Source organism: Osmerus eperlanus, chromosome 23, assembly GCF_963692335.1.
Source record: "Osmerus eperlanus chromosome 23, fOsmEpe2.1, whole genome shotgun sequence".
Lineage (NCBI taxonomy): Eukaryota > Metazoa > Chordata > Actinopteri > Osmeriformes > Osmeridae > Osmerus > Osmerus eperlanus.
Genome location: NC_085040.1, coordinates 887013 through 909746, shown reverse-complemented (window position 1 = coordinate 909746; position 22734 = coordinate 887013). Strand labels below are relative to the sequence as shown.

Genomic DNA, 22734 nt, shown 5'->3' with positions numbered 1-22734 from the left:
ATTAGTTTTGTCTCTTGAAACACAGTGCTCAAAATACCACAAACACAGTTTCGTATTATCAATGAACAATCTCTTATTTTTAGTGGTCTTCACAAAGCCATAGAAAAACGGCAGCCATAAAGACAGATTGCTAATTTGCGCTATTGAATAAACAAACCTACAGAAACATTCATGGCAAAAACAACATGACTGTCCAGTAAATAAGACTTGTTGAAAAGATCTGACAAAATCAAGTCCACAGTCTCCTCTAGCTGTCTTCCTATTTCTCTCCTTTTCATTCATCCGCCTTTTATTCTTCCTCTCCTCCTTCATCCCTCTCTTCCTCTCGATATCTCTTCCTCCTCTCCTCTTTTTCTCCGCTTCCTCCAGACATTTCTTCTTCTTCTCCTCCATCTTTCTCTGGATATGCCTCCCTCCAGTCCTCCCTCTCCCCCCTCTCCCCCCTCTCCCCCCTCTCCCTCCAGTCCCCCCTCTCCTCCCTCTCCTAACTCTCCCTCCTCTCCTCCCTCCCTCTCTCTAGCCGTCCAGCTCCGGCATGTCATCCTCCTCCTCTTTTGTCTCCCCCTCTTTCTTCTTCTCCTCCTCTTTCTTCCCTGTGTCGTACGCCCACTCCTCGTCCGAGTCGCTGATGTCGTCGTCGTCGATGTCCCAGTCGGGGTGCGACGGCTGCTCCGTGTCTGTGGAGACCGGGTCGACCTCGGGCTCCGGCTTGTGGTTGGGATCCTCCAGCTTCCCCCAGGCCACCGCGTCGGCCTTCCGCAGGGTCACCTCCACCTTGGAGGGCAGCATGCTGACGGTGCTGTGGCTCACGTCTGCCACCTGGGCGAGTGGAGGAGGGAGGGGAAGAGGGAGAGGAGGAGAGGGGAGGGGGGAGAGAGGAGGGAGAGAGGGGGAGGAGGGAGAGGGGAGGAGGGAGAGAGGGGGAGGAGGGAGAGGAGGAGAGGGGAGGGGAGGGAGAGAGGGGGGAGAGAGGAGGGAGAGAGGGGGAGGAGGGAGAGGAAGAGGGAGAGGGGAGGAGGGAGAGAGGGGAGGGAGAAGGGAGGAAGGAGGGAGAGGGGAGGGAGACCAGGAGTAGGTGCAGGGGAAGATTGATTGGGGTGAGTAACTATTCGGAAAAGAGTAACCCTGAATCTGGGTGAGAGGAGGAACAAAGAGAGGGGGAGGGAGGGAGGGAGGGAGGGAGGGAGGGAGGGAGGGAGGGAAAGGCTGTACTTACTCCCCAGAGATGATAGTCCTTGTGGAACACCTTGTTATTCTCAAACAGGATATGACACGTCAGCTGAAGAGAGAGACAGGGAGTTAGGGTGTGTGTGTGTGTGTGTGTGTGTGTGTGTGTGTGTATGTGTGTGTGATAGCTCACCACAGTGCCGTTGGCTTCTATTGAGGAGGCTTCTGGGTTGGAGTTCTTGGCGTAGATTGTCACGACGACCTGTTGTCCTGTCTGGTGCCAGTCGTGTCGACATGCCACCTTTTTCTTGTCCTGAGGACACGTGTGTGTGTGTGGGTGAGTCTTTATGTCTGTGTGTGTGTGTGTGTGTGTGTGTGTGTGTGTGTGTGTGTGTGAGAGAGAGAGTCTGTGTGTGTGTGTGTGTGTGTGTGTGTACCTCCTTGGGTATCCAGCGATGCTTGCCCAAGGTGCAGCCCTTCTGGTCCAGGAAAGCGTTGAAGTCGATGGTTCTGATACAGCAGCAGCTCCAGAACTTGTACCTGCAGGGAGGTAGTTTACTACACTTCAGCTCCTTTACTTCACTTCGGGTAGTTTACTACACTTCAGCTCCTTTACTTCACTTCGGGTAGTTTACTACACTTCAGGTCCTTTACTTCACTTCGGGTAGTTTATTACACTTCAGGTCCTTTACTTCACTTCGGGTAGTTTACTACACTTCAGGTCCTTTACTTCACTTCGGGTAGTTTACTACACTTCAGGTCCTTTACTTCACTTCGGGTAGTTTACTACACTTCAGCTCCTTTACTTCACTTCGGGTAGTTTGCTACACTTCAGCTCCTTTACCTCACTTCAGGTAGTTTACTACACTTTGGGTAGTTTACTACACTTCAGTTAGTTCACTACAGATAGCTTTCTGCAGTTATTTATGTGTGTGTGTGTGTCTGTCTCACCCCTCGTGGAAGACAGGGCCTCCTGGGTGATGAGTACAGATCTCCAGGTCTGTTGATGGGCCTTCATATTGCTGAAAATGACAAACAAAATCAACTGTTTATTATTCTTTCTTTTTTTCCTCCTTTTGTTGTTGTTGTAATTACACCCTTTTGCCCCTAGATGGCAGTAACACAACACCAGAGGTCTTCAGGGAATCAGATTCAGCCTGCTGGTTACTCTTGACACTAATTTAAGTTATTTACCCACACATCTTCAACTGGGACGGTGAGCATGAAGTGAATACTCGAATACTAGGATATTTCAGGCACACTTTAGGTCCACACACACCACACAGACACACACACAGACACACCACACACACACACTGTAGGTCCACACACACACACACACACACACTCACACACCACACACACACCACACAGACACACACACAGACACACCACACACACACACACTGTAGGTCCACACACACACACACTCACACACCACACACACACCACACACAGAGACACACCACACACACAGAAACAGACACAGACACACCACACACAGACACAAACACAGACACACCACACACACCACACAGACACACCACACAGACACACACACACCTGCACACAGACATATATAGTGTTGGTCACTCACTGTTTTGCATCCAGAGTTTTTGCATCTTGTTCCTGGTATAACAGCCTGAGACTCTGAAGAGAGAGAGAGACATAGAGAGAGACAGAGAGAGAGAGAGAGAGAGAGAGAGAGAGAGAGAGAGAGAGAGAGAGAGAGAGAGAGACGAAGAGAGAAAACAAAGGAGAAGATTTGATATTATGTGAACTAGACCTACACACACACCTCACACACACACACATCTCACACACACCTCACACACACCTCACACACCCCTACACTCGCACACACACACACCTCACACTCACAGCCCCTACCGTTCTTCTGTCTCTCTGCTCTGTTGCTGATGTCCAGCTTCTCCAGGATCTGGGTCAGGGAGGTCGCCACCTTCACAGGCAGCTTGGTCTTCACCTCGTCTGAACTGCACACACACACACACACAGATATATATACACACACACACACATGCACACACACACACATTCACAGAATGGAGGGTATCATCCATCAATCAGCTCAGCAAAGTTTGTGTATAAGGGTTATAAAGGCTCTCTCTCTCCTTCTCTCTCTCTCTCTCCTTCTCTCTCTCTCTCTCTCTCTCCTTCTCTCTCTCTCTCTCCTTCTCTCTCTCTCTCCTTCTCTCTCTCTCTCTCCTTCTCTCTCTCTCTCTCTCTCTCCCTCTCCCTGTCTCTCTCTCTCACTTGGGTCTCTCTTTCTGCAGTGTCTCAGCAGACTTGGGTCCCTGGTAGATGATCTCTCTGCTGTCGCCCAGATTCCTCTCGGCCACGCCCTTCTCTGATGTCACTTCCGGGCGCAAGGGCTCCTGGGGCTTGTCTTTGTTGTGGCGACCGCGTGTGCAGCCCCGGATGGACAGGAACTCCGAGAAGTCAGTAGTCCTCTTCTTACAGCACGACCAGCCCTGCCGAGGAGCACACACACACACACACATTTATATACACACATTCACATCCACACACATATAGATGAATACACACAGAGTATAGATCACATGTTCTGCCAGCTGACGGAAGGAGAAGGATTCTTACCTTCAGAGCGTCATGGAATATGGGCACTCCTGAATGGAAGAGACAGGCATCTGGAGAGAGAGAGGGGGAGGGAGGGAGGGAGGGAGGGAGGGAGGGAGGGAGGGAGGGAGGGAGGGAGGGAGGGAGGGAGGGAGGGAGGGAGGGAGGGAGGGAGGGAGGGAGGGAGAGAGAGAGAGAGGGAGAGAGGGAGAGAGGGAGAGAGGGAGAGAGGGAGAGAGGGAGAGAGGGGGAGGGAGGGAGACATATAAAGAGAACGAATGTGAAGAGTGAGAGAGGAGTGGTGAATAGAAAAAGGAGTATAATAATATTTCAACAGGGATTCCAGGACTTTGACATCTAAGCGTGAACTGCTCTCACGAACACACACGCACTCACACACACACAGACACACGCACACACACACGCACACACAGAGACACACACAGACACACACACGCACTCACACACACACAGACACACACACACACACACTCACACAGACACACGCACACACACACGCACACACACAGACACGCACAGACACACACACACACACACACAGCCATCAGCAAGGTTTCCCAGGCAGCTGTCATTAGGGGGAGGGAAGGAGGAGATGGGGTACAGAGAGAGGAGGAGGGTGGAAGGGAGGGAAGGGAGGAGGAAAGAGAGGGTGGGTGAGTGCAGGGGGGAGGGGCTTCTGGGAGAGGTGTTATATTTTAGGAAGCTTGGTAACAGCTTGGTAACAGTTGTTATGTAGTTGTTCGTCCTCAGCAGGCCTGTCTGACAGAACACACGTGGAGCTGCACGCTGACACACGCTGGAGCTCTCTCTCTCTGCTCTCTACCTCTCTCTCTCTACCTCTCTCTCTCCTCTCTCTCTACCTCTCTCTCTCTGCTCTCTACCTCTCTCTCTCTACCTCTCTGTATCGGTCTCTGTCTCTCCTCTCTCTGCTCTCTACCTCTCTACCCCTCTCTCTCTCTCCTCTCTCTGCTCTCTACCTCTCTCTCTATATCGATCTCTCCTCTCTCTCTCTCCTCTCTCTCTGCTCTCTACCTCTCTCTACCTCTCTATCGGTCTCTGTCTCTCCTCTCTCGGCTCTCTACCTCTCTCTCTCTATCGGTCTCTCCTCTCTCTCTCTCCTCTTTACCTCTCTCTCTCTATCGGTCTCTGTCTGTCTGTCCTCTCTCTCTCCTCTCTCTCTCTGACTCTCCTCTCTGTCTGTCTCTTTCTCTGATCCCTGCTCTCTGTGTATCTTTCTCTGACTCTGTCTATGCTCTCTGTATGTTCTCTGTATTTCCCTCTCTCTGACTCTCTTGTTCTCTATCTCTCTCTGCATCTTCTCTCCCAACTCCATATGCTTTCTTGGCATGAATGTTCAGGTTCAATTGTTTTAATGGATCAGATGTTGCCAAAGCAACCCACAGTGGGACAACACAAACAATTATGAACACAAAACACCAACACCAACCAACTCCTCTCTGATGGTATAGAATTATCCGTATTGAAGTTAATATGATAAGAAAGTTCATTACTGCAACACAACGACGTCTAAAACACTACAGAACTTCCACAATACAACCAAATCACTTCAGTGACACGACCAAAACATTACAGTACTTCTGTAATACTGCAAAAACACGGCGTCCCTGCTGAACTACTACTTAATCTCACCGTCTTTGTCCTGGGAAGCATCGAACTTGGCTCCGCAGCCTTTGTTGTAGCACAGCAGAGACATGGTCGTCCTCTCGGTCCACACAGTAGTCTGTTTCTCCTTTCCTTCCTCCCTCTTCTTACAGACGCTTCCCTGGGGGAGCCTCAGAGTCTTAATCCAGACGGGAGAAGTTCTAGAATCTTCACCGGGTGGTGGAGGAGAAGAAATGAGCGAGAGAGAGAAAGAAGAGAGGGAGAGATCTAGAAGGATCGATTGCCTTCCGGAGCAAAGGGGAGAGAGAGAGATTGGAGGGGGTCTCCTGCCTGGCCTGACCAAACGGATGATAAAAATAGCTCCTCTCTCCCTCCCTCCCTCTCTCCTGTCCCCAGCTGTCGGGTCCTATCTGCAGATGGGGGGTGCATTCCTGCTCGTTGGTCACCATGCACTAGGCCTCTTTCTCGGTCTCACACACACACACACACACACACACACACACACACACACACAGGAATTGTCCCAACAAGACAATGCAGCACCTACAGGCAACAGTCTAGCTACAGTGCTGAGGCGTTCATGTGTGTGTGTGTGTGTGTGTGTGTGTGTGTGTGTGTGTGTGTGTTTAGGAGTAGCTTAGCAGTGAGCTATGTTCATGGCCATCTGACTAAGGTATGTTTTCCTTTTTTCAAAATGTTTTATAGGGCACCTGTTGCTATGCACAGGAAACCTAGAGTCCGCTTCTCCAAATTTGGACAATGGACATGACGCATGTAGTCAACTGTCACCTACCTCTATGTGGTCAGTCTCTAACATAGGCCTATCCTGTGTTCTAAGAAACCTAGAACTCCCTGTGTTCTCTCTATGCAAGCCGATTTCAACTGTCACGTACACTCTATGCGGTCAGTCCAGTAGCGGTTAGAACCGAAACTGTAATGTACAGTAGCTAGTGGTACGTGCCAGTGGAGTTAGAGGTACGTGGCAGCGCCTCCACTGGCACATGACAGTTGTTGCTAGTGCTACATACCACCGCTGCCAGTGGTACGTGGCAGCGCCTACCCTGGCACATGACAGTTACTGTTCTGTTGATAGTGGTAGGCAAGTGTCTCGTGGCAGATGCATTGTCTTGTAGCTTTTGTTTACTGTCGAACTGCCCCGCGGCCATTTTAGAATAGGAGAACGTACGGGCTATAAACTTTTATTTTTGAAATTTCACTGTTTAAGTTTATCTGTTTGTGCTAACAGACTCCAAACCATACTTTTGACGTCTCGCTACAAGCTCACCATACAAATACTACATTTTAGATATGTTGCATATAGTGTAATGGTGTGACTGGAATGTAAAGCAGACTTGTACACACATAATGAATTAGTAACAAATTATTTTACTCAGAGTAACTGAATTTAAGCGTGCACCGTTGTAGAGTCTCCTACGTCTCATGCATCACTGTGTTATAAAATACCTAGGGCTCCCTGTGTTCTCTCTATGCAAGCCGTTTTCAACTGTCACTATACTTCTATGCAGGGGCGGTTCTGCACGGGGGCCTACAGGGGCCAGTGCCCCTGTAAAAATGTCCCTGCCCCCCCCCCCTGTGGCCCCCCTGAGCTGACTGAATAAAAAAATTAAAAACACGTTTACACGTTTTTCTTCTTCTAGTAGTCATCATGACGAGGAAGGGACATTGCAGCCTTTTTTGACCCAGTAAATAAAAAAGTTAGAGAAACATATCAAGGTATTGAGAGAGCTGAGGAGCTGGAAGAGGGAGAGCCAGAGCTGTTTGTATGATTTTAATGTCAAGCAAAATTAAAGTATTTAATGTTTAAATATAATTTGTTTCCGTTTTTTTTATGTGCCCCTCTGATTAAACACTGGCCCCCCCTTGGCCCCCCCAGTAGAATTTGTCTAGAACCGCCACTGCTTCTATGCGGTCAGTCTCTAACATATCGTGTTCTAAAAAACCTAGGACTCCCTGTGTTCTCTCTATGCAAGCCGTTTTCAAACCACATCCTATGCAGGCAGTTTGTAATTAATCCTGCGCAAACAGTTTCTAGCTGTCATACAGCCTCCTGTCTGGAACTTTACGCAAGACGTTACCTACCACAAATTTTCTTATAACACATATGCAAGCAGTTTTATAAACGGCTTAACAAAAATACCTATGAAAACAGTTTTCAAAACACATCTTAACTAAATATACATATGCAAGCAATTTTAAACACATCCTATGCAAATGCACATATTATTTAGTAAATATATCCTTTAATCACTTCTCCAAAGTTCATTCAAACGAAGGATCCTTGAGGATCCTTCGACAGGTACTTATCCAATACACTGTCTGTGTAAGAGCCAATTCAATGTTTTGTGTAAATTGCCTGTTATTTTTTGTTTCTTAATAATTACAGGTTTACGGTGTAATTATTATGTTTCTTTGATATGTACAAGGTGTATATTCTTTTATTTTGTACTACTATGTTTTGTGGGAGTCAGATGGCTGAGCGGTGAGGGAGTCAGGCTAGTAATCTGAAGGTTGCCAGTTCGATTCCCGGCCGTGCAAAAATGACGTTGTGTCCTTGGGCGAGGCACTTCACCCTACTTGCCTCGGGGGGAATGTCCCTGTACTTACTGTAAGTCGCTCTGGATAAGAGCGTCTGCTAAATGTAAATGTAATGTTTTATATGCATGCGGCACGCCTGCGCAGTTCTGCCTGGCCGCGCCCGCGGGATAGAGTTGAGGAAAGTCCATGAGGCTGCAGATTAATGGAGGCAAGAAGCATGGCAGAAGAAATGTTTATTTTACCGTTTTAAAATCACTAAAAAAGGTGGAATTCTACGGTCTTCGAAGCTGTTATTTGTATTAAGGTAGTCAGGAAAATACACTAGTCATTCAAAGCCTATTTTCTTAAGTTTTTGCTATTTAGGTTTTGGGGCAATAAAACTTACACGTTTTTCTAAGGACTTCTGGCCTAGTGTTTTCTACGCGTACAGTTCTTGTCTTTTGCACCATACATAGGACCTAGGCAGGCGAGTTTGGACTTTGCTCCTATAGTCTGCTTATCTTTAGTTATCAGACAGCTATTTGTAAAACTAGTCCTAAATATACCGCAGGCTACTGTTGCACTTTAATGAGACCTATTAATATTTAGTAGCTCATAAAATCGATTTATGAATGTACAATATACGGAATATAAACTCTCAATATTTAACACCATATATATGATTATACAGTAAAATATTTGATACTGAGGTTAAGAATGCACACAGACCAGTTTAGGAATGGAAAATGAATCATTTACTTCGTTCATAAAGGAAAAAAAAAAGAAAAATTGATAACCAAATCCCTAAAACAAAACAGCGTTTAAAAAAGCCTATGATTTACTCTGTAACGCCTGTATACTTTGTTCCATGCTTGATAAAATTATTATATTCTGCATAAATAAATAAAACATTCGGAGAGGGAGAGAGATCCAGATGTGAGAAGAGGGATGGAGAAAGAAAGTGTATATTCTCGTAAAAATAAAACAAAATAACTTTTGGCATCATGAGAGGATGTGTTGCAGTTGACGAGGAGAGGAAGCGATCAGGCTACCTCCCCCTCCCCCCTCCCTCTCTCCCCCCCTCGCTCTCTCTCTCTCCCTCTCTTTCTGCTGGCTAGTTTCACACCAGTGTCTCTGCACTGAAGTTATGGTTCATGTTTCATGAAAAGAAAGAAGAATACAATTATATTGTGTGTATTGAGTGTGTGCGTGTGTAGTGTGTGTGTGTGTGTGTGTGTGTGTGTGTGTGTGTGTGCGTGTGTTTATATATATACAAAGTAACAGAGAGGCAGCAGTCTAAGGGGAATTTCCAAAAAACATGTAGAAAAAGAGCGTGCACAAGATCAAATCAAACACCAAAGGGGGGGCAGTGGGGGGGATCCGCTATCCACTTCTCTCTCCCTGTTCCTCTCCGTGCCTGGGGAGGGCCAGCAGCAGACAAGCGTTCGTGTCGGTAGAACCGTACGTCACACAGAACCCCTGGAGGAAGGAGGGAACCGAGAGGCCGGAGAGCATTCTGGTTCTAAACGTTCCGGGGTTCCGTCGCCTCTCCGCTGGTGCCTCCCGGATAGCTCGCCACCTTCCCCATGACATCACGGTTGTTGACCTTGGGTCCATCTGCGGCTGCGGTTATGGGCGGGACAAGCACCTGCCAATCAAAATCACAACAAGGTCCTGGACTCTTGTTGCCTAGTAACTGAGAGAGGCTTTTATCCCGATGACGTTTCAGGTGGACACGGCCTGTTAAGTATTTCGAGTAGCCTTGCGGTGCTTAACAGCGGGACTAAATCCAGCCCCTTTTACTGAGGCACTGCCTGAACTCTCCTGAAGAGGGCGCTGCAACAGCATAAAAAAGACCCCGTCAGTACGCGAAGGAAACGAGTAACAACTCGGTGACATCTTTGGGAGAGTGAGGCGCGTTGGACCTGCCATCAGCGACGAGGCCATGCCATTGGCTGTGACGCGTGACCCAATTAACCAATCGCAACCTCTCTGGGACATTTATACGAGTTTCGATTGGACGACAGAGAGAAAGATCATCATCATGCTTTTGGGAATGGGGCAGCAGAGGAAAACGACATCGACATCATCATCTACACAAACAACAACGACCGTGCATTCCAACAAGCTGGATTCATGCTTCTTCTCTCTCTCTCTCTTCTCTCCCATCTCCTTCGGCTCCTCCTTTCGTTTGAAACCAAAGACACAACACTCTCACTGACATGCAGAAAAAGACTGGGGGGGGGGGGGGGGGAACAAAAGAAAAAAAACACTAGAACTGGGGTGAGAAAAGCTGTGCTCGTCAGGAAACACCGACGTCAGTGCCGGTCTCAGACTCCCCAGCAGGTGTGACCTGGCATCCGATTTAAACCTCCTCCCATCCAGATGAACGTCACACAGGGCCTCGTCCGGGTCGGGACGCACTTGATTCGGTCCACCAGACGGCACAACACCAACAGAACGGTCCCAACAATGCTGCCCTGTACTCAGAGACGCCCCCCGTCCTCTCCAGATCTAAGGGGGAATCTGTTCCAGGACCCCCCGGAGAGGACATCTGTTTCGGGATGGGGATGTCACGTGAGAGGGGGTCCTAATGTGTCCTTGTTCCTTTAAGGACAGGTGTGACCAAAGGGGAGCCTCACCTCTGAGAGACAAGAGGAACCGGCGACCTTTGACCTTTAGGAACCCCCCAGGGACGTGACTGGAGAAGATTCTCTCCAGAAGGGACGTGGAGGCGCCTGATTCGCTGTCTGGGTGAACTGTCCAATCAGAGACGAGCTGGAGCCTCTCGCGTGACTCGGGTGAAGAAAAAGAAGGTCGACGGAGAGGGGAGCTAGATCTACCAGATAGGACACGCTGAATAGTTTCTACAGAGCTAGGTGCTACAGGACAAGCAGGAGAAAAGGGAAGGACACAGAGCTAGAGATACTAGAAGTTACCCTACAGCTAGAAGTGTAGAGAGGACAAAAGTCTAGAGCTACGTCAACTAGACAGTGACAGAGAGGCCAGGGGATGGCAAGCTAGAAGCTAGTGTGTCGATACTGAACAGCAGACACACAGAAAACAGCCATAGAGCTAGATCTACTAGACAGTGTCACGTGACGTCATAAAGGACCATGGAAGGAGGAAGAACCCTGGATCTGACAGTTCCGGTTCCGACAGTTCTAGGTTCCATTGCCGTCCCACTACGGCACCTCGTGAAAAAGACGGGACAACCAACACAGATTGGGGGAGAGGATCTCCAGATATACATATACTAGACAGTGACGGTAGCGGTATAGTACGTTATAGAGCTAGATCTCTTAGAGAGTGAAGACAAAGCCTAGAAGCGATTGTTAGATGGGGGATGGAGTTAGAAAGGGGGTGGGGTTAGGGAAGGGGGGGTGGGGTTAGGGAGGGGGGGGATGGAGGAGAGATGGATGAAGGGAGCGATGGTCTCTCTGTGGTGACTGTGTTCGCCTCAACGTGGGGCGGGGGGTAGTTACACAAGCTGTCACGAGACTTTGGCCGGAGATTTGACCCCTACATCTTGTTTGACCTTTCACCCCAAAGATGAGGGCATAGAGAAGGCTTGCCACGACCCCAGAGTGACGTCAACCAATCACAGACTCGCGTCGGACAGAAGTCGGGGTGTTTGTAGTCAGCTCAACCAATCAGACCCAACTAATCCTACGAGTTGCCTGTAGTAACCATGACAACGCAGAGACGCGTATCCAAGGTAGCAATCGTTCTGGAGGTTGAGCGCATCGTCACCCCAGAACACAACAAAGACCCGGGGTGGAGATTTGGCTGAAAACCAACACTGTTTAGGAAATAATAAAAAAAATGAAACAAAAAGCATAATAACATATATTATAAAAGGACAAAATCCTAATGGCAACCTTCAGGATAATGAACATCAGGTTATCTGCTTAGGACTGGATGGATAGCATGGTTATAACAAGGTTGTAAAGTGGTTATAGTAACGTTGTCCCATCAACGTTCAGGAGACGTTTGAAGAGTTTATCGACATACAAGAGGTTTATACATCAGAGAAGGAAGGAGGGGCAACAACTGTCTATAGCTCTCTCATTGGACACAGACAGGTGAGGATGGCCTATCAGAGGAGCCGGATTCTTGATGGACAGGTGTGAACAGCGAATGACAGCTGGTGGGGTGATGTGGAGGGGGAAGGTCGTTTTGGAGGTTCTGTTGCATCGTAGCACCTAGCTAAAAAGCCTGACTGTGTCTGGAAACATATCTCCCACACACACACACACACACATATATATAGGGATGTTGGGATGGGAGGATGGAGTGGGGCATCAGTAACAGTTAGTTCAGGAAGTAGAAACAGTGTCTTCTGATCCACTTCCTAAATACGCTAACAGCTAAACACAGAGGGAAGGGTGTGTGTGTGTGATGGGGTCGTTTCAGACACAAGAGACAAGCCCTGATGACATCATAACAACCCTATTCTCCATTTCCTCCCTCTCCATCCCTCCGTCCCCCAACATTCATCCCCCTCTCCTCTGCTCTGCTCCCCTCTCCTGGCGCTGAAGGCGTTTTGGTTGCTTCCACCTGCTGTCTTTGTTGTGTAGTCCTTCACTCTCTGGCGGTGGCTTGGTTGTGTGTGTGTGTGAGAGAGAGACAGGTTGGTTGGTTTCGAGTGTGTGAGTGTGTGTGTCTATGAAGGTTGGTTGATTTCTGTGTGTCGTCTCTCTTTTGGCACGCTGCTCCTATGATCTACATGAACTGCATCTGGAGGAGAGAGAGAGAGAGGGGGGGGGGAGAGGAAAAGAGTTAATGACGTTCCAAGGTGTGTGGTGTGGTGTGGTGTGTGGTGTGGTGTGGTGTGGTGTGGTGTGTGGTGTGGTGTGTGGTGTGTGGTGTGTGGTGTGGTGGGGTGGGGTGTGGTGTGTGGTGTGGTGTGGTGTGGTGTGTGGTGTGGTGTGGTGTGTGGTGTGGTGTGTGGTGTGGTGTGTGGTGTGTGGTGTGGTGTGTGGTGTGGTGTGTGGTGGTGTGTGGTGTGGTGTGGTGTGGTGTGGTGTGGTGTGGTGTGGTGTGGTGTGGTGTGGTGTGGTGTGGTGTGGTGTGTGGTGTGTGTGGTGTGGTGTGTGGTGTGGTGTGTGGTGTGGTGTGTGGTGTGTGGTGTGGTGTGGTGTGGTGTGTGGTGTGTGGTGTGGTGTGGTGTGGTGTGTGGTGTGGTGTGGTGTGGTGGGGTGTGGTGGGGTGTGGTGGGGTGTGGTGGGGTGTGTGGTGTGGTGGGGTGTGGTGTGTGGTGTGGTGTGGTGTGGTGTGTGGTGTGGTGTGTGGTGTGGTGTGGTGGGGTGTGGTGGGGTGTGGTGGGGTGTGGTGTGTGGTGTGGTGTGGTGTGGTGTGGTGGGGTGTGGTGTGTGGTGTGGTGTGGTGTGGTGTGGTGGGGTGTGGTGTGTGGTGTGGTGTGGTGTGTGGTGTGGTGGGGTGTGGTGTGTGGTGTGGTGTGTGGTGTGGTGTGGTGTGGTGGGGTGTGGTGTGTGGTGTGGTGGGGTGTGGTGTGGTGTGTGGTGGGGTGTGGTGTGTGGTGTGGTGGGGTGTGGTGTGTGGTGTGTGGTGTGGTGTGTGGTGTGGTGTGGTGGGGTGTGGTGTGGTGTGTGGTGTGTGGTGTGGTGTGTGGTGTGGTGTGTGGTGTGGGGTGTGGTGTGGTGTGTGGTGTGGTGGGGTGTGGTGTGTGGTGTGGTGTGGTGTGGTGTGTGGTGTGGTGTGGTGGGGTGTGGTGTGGTGGGGTGTGGTGTGGTGGGGTGTGGTGTGTGGTGTGTGGTGGGGTGTGGTGTGGTGTGTGGTGTGTGGTGGGGTGTGGTGTGGTGTGTGGTGTGGTGTGGTGGGGTGTGGTGTGTGGTGTGTGGTGGGGTGTGGTGTGGTGTGTGGGGTGTGGTGTGTGGTGTGGTGTGTGGTGTGGTGTGGTGGGGTGTGTGGTGTGGTGGGGTGTGTGTGTGTGTGTTAGTTACCTGGGCCCCGGGCATGGGGGCGAAGGGGTTGGTTGGTCTGAGGACAGGCTGGTTGTACATCATGGGCTGGGCTGCCATCATGGGAACACCTCCCATAGGAGCCATCTGGGGGGGCACCTGGAGAGGGGAGGAGGGGAGGGAGGGAGGAGAGAGGAGAGGAGGGAGGGAGGGAGGAGAGGAGGGGAGGGAGGGAGGAGAGAGGAGAGGAGGGGAGGGGAGGGAGGGAGGAGAGGGGAAGCTCATAACTGAGTACAATGGCAAAAGTGGAGAGAAAGAGTGTGTGTGTAGCCGTGTGTGTGCTCACCATTCCATACATAGGCACTTGCGGTGTCGTCATGGGGAAAGCCATGGTGGCTGGAGCCTGGGGGGGAGGGGGGGGAGGGGGAGGGGGGGGGGGGGGGGGGAGGGGGGGGGGAGGGGGGGGGGGAGGGAGAACTAATATCAATCAACCATCAACAGATCACTGCTAATCGATCAATGTGAGCTGCAATCAGAGATCTCACAGTGAAAGCTGATCATAGCTATTGATCGTGAGAGTGTGTGTGTGTGTGAGGTTATCATACAGGTGGAGCATCAGGTACTCACGTAACTAGTATAGAACATCCCATTCTGTCAGCCAGGGAAGCAGAGAGAGAGAGAGAGAGGAAGGAAAGAGAGGAAGGATGGAGAGAGAGAAGGATGGAGAGAGAAGGATGAAGAGAGGAGGATGAAGAGAGAGAAGACCCAGGTTGAGTTGATGACGACGCAAAAAGAATGATATATATTTAGATATAACGAGAGAGGGGAAAGGAGAGAAAAAAGAAGCGAGAGACCGAGAGGAGGAGGAGAAGGGAGGGAGGGCAAGAGACAGAACACCCCAGTCAGCCAGTATTGAGAGAGAGATCAGGAGGCCAATCATGTCTTGGCAAGCTCAGCATTTACAAGCCAGGCCTACTGCTACAGCTGCACGCACACACACGCACGCGCGCGCACACACACACACAGACACTCTCATACATATATTCTCTCTCACAAACTCTTTTGCACACTGATATAATATGTCTGTATCGTTGCCATCAGAAGTTTTTATTTACAAAGTAACTCTCACACTATTTGTGTGTGTGTGTGTGTGATGGAGATGTGCTTGGGGCCCGGAGGTTCCAGGGTGTGTGTGTGTGTGTGCGTGCGTGTGTACCCACCATGTGCTGGACAGGGATGTGCTGGGGGGGCATGGGCTGGGGGTTCCAGGCAGGGGGAGGGGTGTTCATGGTCTTGTTCTGCCAGGATAAGCCTCCCGTCAGCTTCTTGTCTCCTGGCTGGCTCCACTGCATGTCTGGCCTGTACACGGACGCACACACGGACAAAATGCACCACGCAACACACCACACACGTTAATCGGCTGCACGGCGGCTAGGGATGCAGGGGGGGCGTACGGCGTGACTCGAGTGTGTGTGTGTGTGTGTGGTGTTACTGAGTGTGTGTGGTGTTACTGAGTGTGTGTGTGTGTGGCGTTACTGAGTGTGTGTGTGTGTGTGGCGTTACTGAGTGTGTGTGTGTGTGGCGTTACTGAGTGTGTGTGTGTGTGGCGTTACTGAGTGTGTGTGTGTGTGTGTGGCGTTACTGAGTGTGTGTGTGTGTGTGTGGCGTTACTGAGTGTGTGTGTGTGTGTGGCGTTACTGAGTGTGTGTGTGTGTGGCGTTACTGAGTGTGTGTGTGTGTGGCGTTACTGAGTGTGTGTGTGTGTGGCGTTACTGAGTGTGTGTGGCGTTACTGAGTGTGTGTGTGTGTGGCGTTACTGAGTGTGTGTGTGTGGCGTTACTGAGTGTGTGTGTGTGGGGCGTTACTGAGAGTGTGTGTCTGGGGCGTTACTGAGTGAGTGTGTGTGTGTGGTGTTACTGAGTGAGTGTGTGTGTGTGGTGTTACTGAGTGTGTGTGTGTGTGTGGTGTTACTGAGTGTGTGTGTGTGTGGCGTTACTGAGTGTGTGTGTGTGTGTGTGTGTGTGTGGTGTTACTGAGTGTGTGTGTGTGTGTGTGGCGTTACTGAGTGTGTGTGTGTGGTGTTACTGAGTGTGTGCGTGTGAGTGTGTGTGAGCATCACGTATGAGACCCTTACTTCTTGGCTGGGGTTCCTCCAAACTGCAGGTCTGAGGAGAAAAAGAGAGAGAGAGACAGACACAGAAAGAGAGAGCGAGAGAGAGGGGGGGGGGGGGTGAGAGACAGGTGAGGCCACTGCAAGCTAGGTTGGTGACGGAGAGAAGGAGGTGTGTGTGTGTGTACTCACTGCCGACGAGGTTGGCGAGGGAGGAGTCCAGGTCGTTGGCCAGCAGCTTGCCCCCGGACAGCATCATAGGAAGGTGGGCGTGGCTTGGCAGCGTGGGCTTGAGGAGGTCCCCTAGGACATCGAATCCTGCTCACACACACACACACACACACACACACACAGTTAAAACACAGACACACGGAATACACACACACACACACAAACACCTAGAACATCGTTTTTTCCCCAGTCGAGCCTCACAAAACCGAGAACACTGTACAGACACACCCTTATTAAGGCCACACACACACACACACACACACACACACACACAGGGTTTTAGTGGGTGTTGAGAAGAATGCATGCAGGCAGAAAGAAGGTGGGGTCTAATTTGTCTGCCCCCCCCCTCTCTCTCCAGCTACTGTAAGAAAATGGTCATTTTCATTTTCATTTAGTCATTTAGCAGACGCTCTTATCTAGAGCGACTAAAAATGGTACATCTGGTGTGTGTGAGAGTGTGTGCGCAGGTGAGAGTGTGTGTGTGTGTGTGTGTGTATGCATGCAAGAGGGTTAGAGAGAACCAGAGAGAGACTGTGCGTGCGTGTGTGTGTGTGTGTGTATGTGTGTGTGTGTGCGTGTGTGTGTGTGTGTAAGCGTACAAAGTAATTCTCCATGTTAACTGTCCCCATGTCAGCAGTCATTCAGCTAATGGGGAGATATGACTCTACTGGGAGACAACTAGGAGGGGGGAGGAGAGAGAGAGGGGGGAGGGGGAGAGAGAGGGGGGGGAGGGGGAGAGAGAGGAGGGAGGGGGAGAGAGAGAGGAGAGACAGACAGCTGGGTCCAAACTAAGACAGAGGGAAAGGAAACGGGGAGGAAGAAGAGGACTAATATTTATGTAGGGAGCAGACAGAGAGAATGTGTCTGCAGGCCAGCGTGCTGACTGGTGCTGACGAGACACATTCACACACAGCTGCTTCCTGACTGGCTGGAGGACTGGAGAACGGACTGACTGGTAGAGAGACAGGCTGACTGACTGACTGACTGGTAAAGAGACAGGCTGGCTGACTGACTGGCTGGCTGGTAGAGATACTGGCTGGCTGGCTGGCTGGTAGAGAGACTGGCTGGTAAAGAGACAGGCTGGCTGACTGGTAGAGAGACTGGCTAGCTAACTGACTGGCTGGCTGGAGGACTGGAGAACGGACTGACTGGTAGAGAGACAGGCTGACTGACTGGCTGGCTGGTGGAGATACTGGCTGGCTGGTAGAGATACTGGCTGGCTGGCTGGCTGGTAGAGAGACTGGCTGACTGACTGACTGGCTGGCTGGTAGAGATACTGGCTGGCTGGCTGGCTGGCTGGTAGAGAGACTGGCTGGCTGGCTGGTAGAGAGACTGGCTAGCTGACTGACTGACTGACTGGTAAAGAGACAGGCTGGCTGGCTGGTAGAAAGACAGGCTGGCTGGTTAGTAGAGAGACAGCCTGGCTGGCTGGTAGAGAAACAGACTGGCTGGCTGGTAGAGAGACAGGCTGGCTGGCTGGCTGGTAGAGAGACAGGCTGGCTGGCTGGCTGGTAGAGAAACAGACTGGCTGGCTGGCTGGCTGGTAGAGAAACAGACTGGCTGGCTGGCTGGTTAGTAGAGAGACAGGCTGGCTGGTAGAGAAACAGACTGGCTGGTTAGTAGAGAGACAGGCTGGCTGGCTGGCTGGTAGAGAGACAGGCTGGCTGGCTGGTAGAGAGACAGGCTGGCTGGCTGGTAGAGAAACAGGCTGGCTGGCTGGTAGAGAGACAGGCTGGCTGGCTGGTAGAGAAACAGACTGGCTGGTAGAAAGACAGGCTGGCTGGCTGACTGACTGGTAGAGAGACAGGCTGGGCAGAAGCTCACTCACCAGAACAGGGCACAGGGTAGAAGCGAGGGACAGGAGAGAGAGAGAGAACACCTTGTTAGAAAGAGGAGTACATGTTAGAGACTGGAGAGAGAGAGAGGGAGACAGAGGATAGAGAGGGAGACAGTGAGAGAGAGACAGAGAGAGACAGTGAGAGAGAGACAGAGAGAGACAGTGAGAGAGAGACAGAGAGAGACAGTGAGAGAGAGACAGAGAGAGACAGTGAGAGAGAGAAAGAGACAGTGAGAGAGAGACAGAGAGAGACAGAGAGGGAGAGAAAGAGAGAGACAGTGAGAGAGAGACAGAGAGAGACAGAGAGGGAGAGAAAGAGAGAGACAGTGAGAGAGAGACAGAGAGAGACAGAGAGGGAGAGAAAGAGAGAGACAGAGAGGGAGAGAAAGAGAGAGACAGTGAGAGAGAGACAGAGAGAGGGAGAGAGGGAGAGAAAGAGAGAGACAGTGAGAGAGAGACAGAGAGAGACAGAGAGGGAGAGAAAGAGAGGGAGAGAAAGAGAGAGACAGTGAGAGAGAGACAGAGAGAGACAGAGAGGGAGAGAAAGAGAGAGACAGAGAGGGAGAGAAAGAGAGAGACAGAGAGGGAGAGAAAGAGAGAGACATGGGGACACAAAAAAGAGACAGAAAATAAACAACTGAGAGCAAAGAGCAGGTGGATGGAGAGGAGGGAGGGAGATGAAGACAGATGGAGGGGTGTCGCCTGAGCGTTTGATGTGTGATGGAGAGAAGGATGGAGGGATGAGGGAACGATGAAAAGAGCACCAGGAGAAGAGGAGAGAGGGGAGGGATGAGGGATGGCGCGAACGACAACAAAACAAACGGACGGATGAGTGAATCTGGCAGATGGGTTGGAGGAGAGATGACAGACCACATACACACACACACACACACACACCACACACACACTGCAATGCGACAGAGATGAAGGTGGCATGGTGTTGGTGTTTTGACAGTGGGAAGTGATGTCATTAGGAACACCAGGTCTGTTGTAATGCTGGTTAGTTAGCAGAGCACAGCGACCCATTAGCCCATTAGCCCAGAACACCTGCTGCACAACAGGTGCATTTGTTTAGCCACTCCAACACACCCCACCCCTGGGTGGAGCATCTCTGGAGGGTTCTAAAGGAGACCAAGGTGGAACCTCCACAGTTTCGGGGGTACAACTTAGGTCAGTGTTGCTCACCCCTGGTCTTCAAGGCTCACTGTCCAAGCATGTTCTAGATGTTTCCCTGCTCCAACACACCTGGTTCAAATGAATGGGTCTGAAAGCTCAGCAAAATCCTATAAATGACCCATTCTTTAAAATCAGGTGTGTTGGAGCAGGGAAACATCTAGAACATACAGAAAAGTAAGCAATGAGGACCCTGGTTGACAAGCACTGCTCTTTAGGTCCCCAAACAAGTGCTCCGCTAGAAGAGAGCGCTAAGCCAGACAGGGGTTTTAAGTCAGGTCGGGGTGTGTTTGATATGGTTACCGGCTGCGCCCGCAGGCTTGACGTCACGGCTGGCAGCTTTAGCCCCGAACACAGCGTCAAAATCTACACTCATGGAGGACACTGGCTGGCTGTCCAGACCTGCGGAGGGAACAGCAGCTCATCACACCAGACTCTACCTCTCCTCTGCCTGTCACTACGTTACAATGATTACACAACACTATAAAACACGGTCATAATATCAAGAGTACACTGTCATAATATCTATAGAACACGGTCATAATATCAATAGAACACGGTCATAATATCTATAGAACACGGTCATAATATCTATAGAACACGGTCATAATATCTATAGAACACTGTCATAATATATATAGAACACGGTCAAAATATATATAGAACACGGTCATAATATTGTCATTCTAAATCCTTCTGTATCAATGAATGGTATAATCTTCTCCTCTTCGTTGGTAAAAAGATGGATGGATGGATGGATGGATGGTTGGATGGATGGGTGGAAGGGGAGTGTGTGAGGAAGGGGAGTGTGTGAGGAAGGCTTTTCAGAGACAAGAAGGAGGTGAACAGTAACAGAAATCCATGACAAACAGCTGGATGTGAGAACCTTCCAGTAACATGAGGTTCACCAGGGGTGCTATATCCCTGAATTCCCCCTGATGTTCTTGAGAACAACACACTGAGAATAAGAGAGATTAAATACCTCTACTGTGTGTGTGTGTCAGAGATAAAACACAGCGAGTCCACAGTAGACTAAACTGATGAGATCTAGATAAATGATTTCAACACGCAAAACATGTGTTTTTCGTAGATGTGTATTTATGCGTGCAAATGTGTGTGTGAGAGAGTGTGTGTTTGTATGCGTCTGCTGTGTTGTGCACCAGCTGTGTGTGTACCAGCTGTCTGTGTGTGTGTGTGCCTGCGTGTCTGTGTGTCTATGTGTGTGTGTGTATGTGTCTTACCTCCCCAGGCACTGTTGGCAGAGGTGATGGAGGGATTGCTTTGGACCGCTGGGATGAAAGCAGGCTGGAGGTCAAACAGGTCACTGTTCAGGTTGGGCATGCTGGAGAGGGGGAGAGGAGAGAGAGAGAGAGAGAGAGAGGGGGGAGGGAGAGAGAGAGAGAGAGAGAGAGAGAGAGGGGGGAGGAGAGAGAGGAGAGAGGAGAGAGAGAGAGAGAGAGAGAGAGAGAAGAGAGAGAGAGAGAGAGGAGAGAGAGAGAGAGAGAGAGAGAGAGAGAGAGAGAGAGAGAGAGAGAGAGAGAGAGAGAGAGAGGAGAGAGAGAGAGAGAGAATAGAGAGAACAGAGAGGAGAGAGATAAGGGAAACATTAAATCTGTATCAAAAACAAACCCCAGTTGGTGGCAGGTGTAGCGTTGGCAGTTGAGGTGTGTGTACCTGTTGGTGGCGGGGGTGGGGGCAGGGGTGGAGAACAGCTCCAGGGTCTGACTGCTGTTGTTGTTGCTGCTGGGGTGGTGGTTATTATTTGTTCCGCTGCTCACTGATTGGCTGCTGGGCGAGGCCGAGGGAGTGTGCTGACCAATCTCCTTCAGACGCTGGTCCTGCAGGGAGGGACCAACACAAGGTTATCACACCACACACAGGTCTAACACACACGAGGACATGGACACACACACTGCTCTCAAACACACACACTGCTCTCAAACACACACACTGCTCGCAAACACACACACTGCTCGCAAACACACACACTGCTCGCAAACACAGGCAAGTCTGAAACACACACACACAGAGGTAATAGACAGACACACCCGTGCACACACACACCCGTGCACACACACACACACGTGCACACACACACCCGTGCACACACACACACAAGTTAAACAGAGACACGCCCAGAGAGAGAGCTCCCTCTAACAGTATCGTGACAGACAGGCGTTGAGGAAGTCTTGGCAGACAGAGAGACAATCTCAGCGTGCAGAACAGGATGACACCACACTTCTGTCCTCCATTTTGTTTTTGTCTCAATCCCCCTCCACCCCACCCAGACTCTTCAGCAAGCCTGGGGCCTGTCTTCAGGGAGTACTCGTAAACAAGTTCTTAAATGGTTTTTAAACCTATCTCCCCCACTCTCACCGCCATAACACACACACATGCAAGTAGTCATGAGTTCCTGGGCGCGCACACACACACACACACACACACACACACACACACACACACACACACACACACACACACACACACACACACACACACACACGCCCCAGGTCTCCAGCTCTGAGTTGAGAGGTGAGCTGACAAGACCAGGGCAGAAGTGCCAACACTTCCTGTTTCCTGTGCTCCCATTTGTGCTGCCTGGACAGAACCCTGGGGTGACCTGTGACCCCCTCCTGCCCAGCAGCTCCACTCAGCATTAGTCAGCACAAACACACAGCAGTCACAGGAGCTGCTTGTCAAGGGGTGTGGTGGGAGGGTTAGGGTGGAGCAGTGAGAGGGTTAGGGTGGAGCAGTGAGGGGGTTAGGGTGGAGCAGTGAGAGGGTTAGGGTGGAGCAGTGAGAGGGTTAGGGTGGAGCAGTGAGAGGGTTAGGGTGGAGCAGTGAGAGGGTTAGGGTGGAGCAGTGAGAGGGTTAGGGTGAGCAGTGAGAGGGTTAGGGTGGAGCAGTGAGAGGGTTAGGGTGGAGCAGTGAGAGGGTTAGGGTGGAGCAGTGAGAGGGTTAGGGTGGAGCAGTGAGAGGGTTAGGGTGGAGCAGTGAGAGGGTTAGGGTGGAGCAGTGAGAGGGTTAGGGTGGAGCAGTGCTTTACTACTGTCGTAGCGTGTTAGCAGGAGGACTCCTCATTCTGAGGCTGGTAGTGTAGTATTAGTAGTTGCAGTGGTGGTAGTATATTAGTACTAGTATAGTGGTAGTATATTAGTACTAGTATAGTGGTAGTATAATAGCACTAGTATAGTGGTAGTATAATAGCAGTATAGTGGTAGTATATTAGTACTAGTATAGTGGTAGTCTCTGTAACAAATTACCCGTCTCAATTAAGGAGTCTGATACTGTTTCGACATTTAAAATTAGGTTAAAAACGTTATTGTTTAGTCAATTCTACGACTGTTAAAGGTAAGTATGTTACTAGTTGGAGGCAACGGGGGGACGGGTTGTTCCATCCTTATTCTTTAAGTATAACTTATTTTAGAGTTCTCTTCCCCTGGAACAGATTTCATGTTCCAAATGAGGGGGGCTGTCGCTGTCTTGGTGTGTGGGGTTGCATCAAATTCCCCTTT

The 22734-nt window shown here is 50.4% G+C and overlaps 2 protein-coding genes across 2 annotated transcripts in view; both read right to left on the bottom strand.

Moving 5' to 3' along the window:
- Positions 1–48: 48 nt before the first annotated feature.
- zgc:92429 (uncharacterized protein LOC445063 homolog) lies at positions 49–5707 on the bottom strand. Its single transcript, XM_062449136.1, has 10 exons — positions 5437–5707; positions 3787–3836; positions 3442–3659; positions 3058–3161; positions 2765–2817; positions 2119–2189; positions 1605–1707; positions 1361–1480; positions 1217–1279; positions 49–819 (listed from the first exon to the last, which is right to left on the bottom strand). The coding sequence occupies exons 1-10, from the start codon at positions 5498–5500 to the stop codon at positions 517–519; spliced, it is 1149 nt and encodes a 382-aa protein (XP_062305120.1). The 5' UTR covers positions 5501–5707; the 3' UTR covers positions 49–516.
- Positions 5708–12186: 6479 nt separating this feature from the next.
- si:ch211-200p22.4 (phosphatidylinositol-binding clathrin assembly protein) overlaps positions 12187–22734 on the bottom strand; it is a 29698-nt gene continuing 19150 nt past the window's right edge. The window contains exons 9-18 of the mRNA XM_062449936.1: positions 20894–21057; positions 20461–20561; positions 19523–19621; positions 16171–16296; positions 16003–16033; positions 15089–15227; positions 14496–14519; positions 14215–14271; positions 13911–14027; positions 12187–12684 (exon numbers count right to left, since the gene is read on the bottom strand). Coding sequence (XP_062305920.1) covers positions 12670–12684; positions 13911–14027; positions 14215–14271; positions 14496–14519; positions 15089–15227; positions 16003–16033; positions 16171–16296; positions 19523–19621; positions 20461–20561; positions 20894–21057 — 873 coding nt within the window. The 3' untranslated portion in view covers positions 12187–12669. The remainder of the gene's footprint in view (positions 12685–13910; positions 14028–14214; positions 14272–14495; positions 14520–15088; positions 15228–16002; positions 16034–16170; positions 16297–19522; positions 19622–20460; positions 20562–20893; positions 21058–22734) is intronic.

Excerpts from the sequence above, each read along its gene's own strand:
- zgc:92429 (XM_062449136.1), bottom strand. The coding sequence starts at position 5,500 with ATGTCTCTGCTGTGCTACAACAAAGGCTGCGGAGCCAAGTTCGATGCT. Across the intron at positions 3,660-3,786 it reads TATTCCATGACGCTCTGAAG|GGCTGGTCGTGCTGTAAGAA; the intron begins GTAAGAATCCTT and ends GCTCCTCGGCAG. Across the intron at positions 2,818-3,057 it reads AGCAGAGAGACAGAAGAACG|AGTCTCAGGCTGTTATACCA; the intron begins GTAGGGGCTGTG and ends CTCTCTCTTCAG.